We start from the raw sequence: 2206 nt of genomic DNA on the forward strand, positions 1-2206 counted from the left end.
GCCAGACCCCGAGTAGGCCATCCCGATGTCGTGCCTTCCCTCTCCTCTGCCTCTCCCTTCCTCTCTCTCACCTCATCTCTCTCGTTCTCTGTCCCGCGCAAGTCCCCGCCGACATGGAGCGCCACCGCCACCACAAGCTCCTTCTGCCGCCGGGAACGGGCGAATCCGGGCAGCCTCACCCGAGAGTTGCGCTTGCTGCAGCTCCCACTCATCTGCCAGGCTCCAACAGCACCCCTCCATGGCCTGCCGCCATCGTCTCCCTCATCTTCTCGGGCATGAGCAAGAGGGCAAGCCAGCCTCCATCGCCCCGCTGGGCCACCAGCCCGCAAGCCGGCCAGCTCCGCCCAGCCGGTCCAGTGGCCCGTGCGGTCTCTCCGGTGCCCTAGTCAGCCATTGGAGTGATGCGTCGCCATCACCATCTTCTACCAGGAGCTGCTGCCTTGCCTCTGTTTTGTTCGTGAGGACAAGCGCGCCCGTGCATGGTCGATCTGCTCGCCGCGTTGACCATGTGGGTCGCATGGGCCAGCTAGGCCAGCCAGGCGAGCAGAGCGTCAGTCTCGCCCAACTTCAGTCAAGGCCTGCTCATCGATCAAGGATTTTCTCACTGTTTTAACCTATAAGACCTAAGTAATTCACAGAATAAACTCGATATGAAAGTATTTTTGGATCTGACCCTTTTAGAAACGCCAGAGCCCGTGACGTTGCTGCTCTACGTAGAAACGTCTGTCTACCGTAGCGTTTTTGGTCCACATTGGAACGCCAGTCTAGCTTGCGTTGCAACCCCAGAGCAAAACGCCAATGCCTTTGGCGTTGCAACCCAGGTGACAAACGCCATGAATCATAGCGTTTCTACCGCGCAGAACAGTGCCCCCTGCCATCGGTCCTATCCGCGAGCTTGTCCGCCACGGGTAGAGCGCCGCTCGTATGGCCCGGGAGACCGAGAGGGGCATTCAACTCTCCGGACCCCGGACCATCGCAGGATTGGCATTGTACACCGGGAATTCAACAAGTACTACTACCCCACATGCATCTGATTTCGAGAAGGATGCTACTACATGGATTACACTAGCAGGACTCACTGGACTACCTCATTGGACTGAGCATAGGCTCCCCTGATGAAAGAAACCCCCGCCATGGTCTCGGCGCAGTACCTCGGTACCGAGAAACCCCCGCCGTTGTTGGCGTCGGACTGCGTCAGAGTCTTGGCGAACGACGCCGGCTTCTCCTGCTCGCCATCAGCCGCCACCGCGGCATCATCCTGGACATTGCCATCCGCGTCCGTGTCGCCAAGTGGGGCGAGGCGGATCCTTGCGAAGACCTCGTTGGTGTGTGTGTCGGCCATGTACAGTACGGCAGCGACGCGGCAGGGCACGAGCGCTGGGACACGCGCCGCGGAGAGATCGGCCCCAGCGTCTAGGCCAAGCGCGTGCTCGGCGTGGCCTTGCGGGAAGTAGTAGACGCTGCAGCCCACCGACGGCATGGTGCACATGCCGCCCGCGCACGCCAGCCACAGCTGCCGGTCAACGCACCGCTCGGCGCCCGGCGGCGGCTCCGTCAGGTCCGCGAACGTGATCATCGGGAGAGCACCAACGGCCGAGCGAGGTGGAGGTTTTTCTGGGAGTGGCGATGGACTGGTGGCGCGATGGGTGGGAATCGGAGGTAGAAGCGGAGGCGAGCAACGAACGAGTGGTGTCGTTCCTGCTGTAACTCTCACAACGAACGGCTTACGAGTCCCATTCATCAGCGAGTGGGAGACAGAGTGGCTCGACCGGTTCGTGGATATAGTCAGAGTTGGGCTGGACCGATAGGACTGATGGCAGGGGCACTGTTCTGCGCGGTAGAAACGCCATGATTCATGGTGTTTGTCACGTGGGTTGCAACGCCAAAGGCATTGGCGTTTTGGTCTGGGGCTGCAACGCAAGCTAGACTGGCATTCCAATGTGGACCAGAAACGTCATGGTAGACAGGCGTTTCTACGTGGAGCAGCAACACCACGGGCTCTGGCGTTTCTAAAAGGGTCAGATCCGGAAATACTTTCAGATCGAGTTCACTCTGTGAATTACTTACGTCTTATGGGTTAAAACAGTAAAAAAATCCATCGATCGAAGCTGCTGCCTCGGATGTTTCCCTGTCGGACTCCTGCCTCCTCTCACATGTCACGCCCGTGCCTGCCGGAATCTCTACCGTCAACCTCTGAAGATCGTGG

At 59.4% G+C, this 2206-nt stretch overlaps 1 protein-coding gene across 1 annotated transcript; it reads left to right on the plus strand.

The window, feature by feature from the left end:
• The first annotated feature begins 1133 nt into the window (after window positions 1–1133).
• Window positions 1134–1454, plus strand: LOC123429941. The gene has a single exon (XM_045113905.1). The coding sequence runs from the start codon at window positions 1134–1136 to the stop codon at window positions 1452–1454; it is 321 nt and encodes a 106-aa protein (XP_044969840.1).
• The last annotated feature ends 752 nt before the right edge of the window (window positions 1455–2206 follow it).

The sequence above is a fragment of the Hordeum vulgare genome, chromosome 2H (genome assembly GCF_904849725.1).
Source record: "Hordeum vulgare subsp. vulgare chromosome 2H, MorexV3_pseudomolecules_assembly, whole genome shotgun sequence".
Taxonomy (NCBI): Eukaryota; Viridiplantae; Streptophyta; class Magnoliopsida; order Poales; family Poaceae; genus Hordeum; species Hordeum vulgare.

Coding starts and splice junctions, on each gene's coding strand:
- LOC123429941 (XM_045113905.1), top strand. CDS start 1,134: ATGGTCTCGGCGCAGTACCTCGGTACCGAGAAACCCCCGCCGTTGTTG.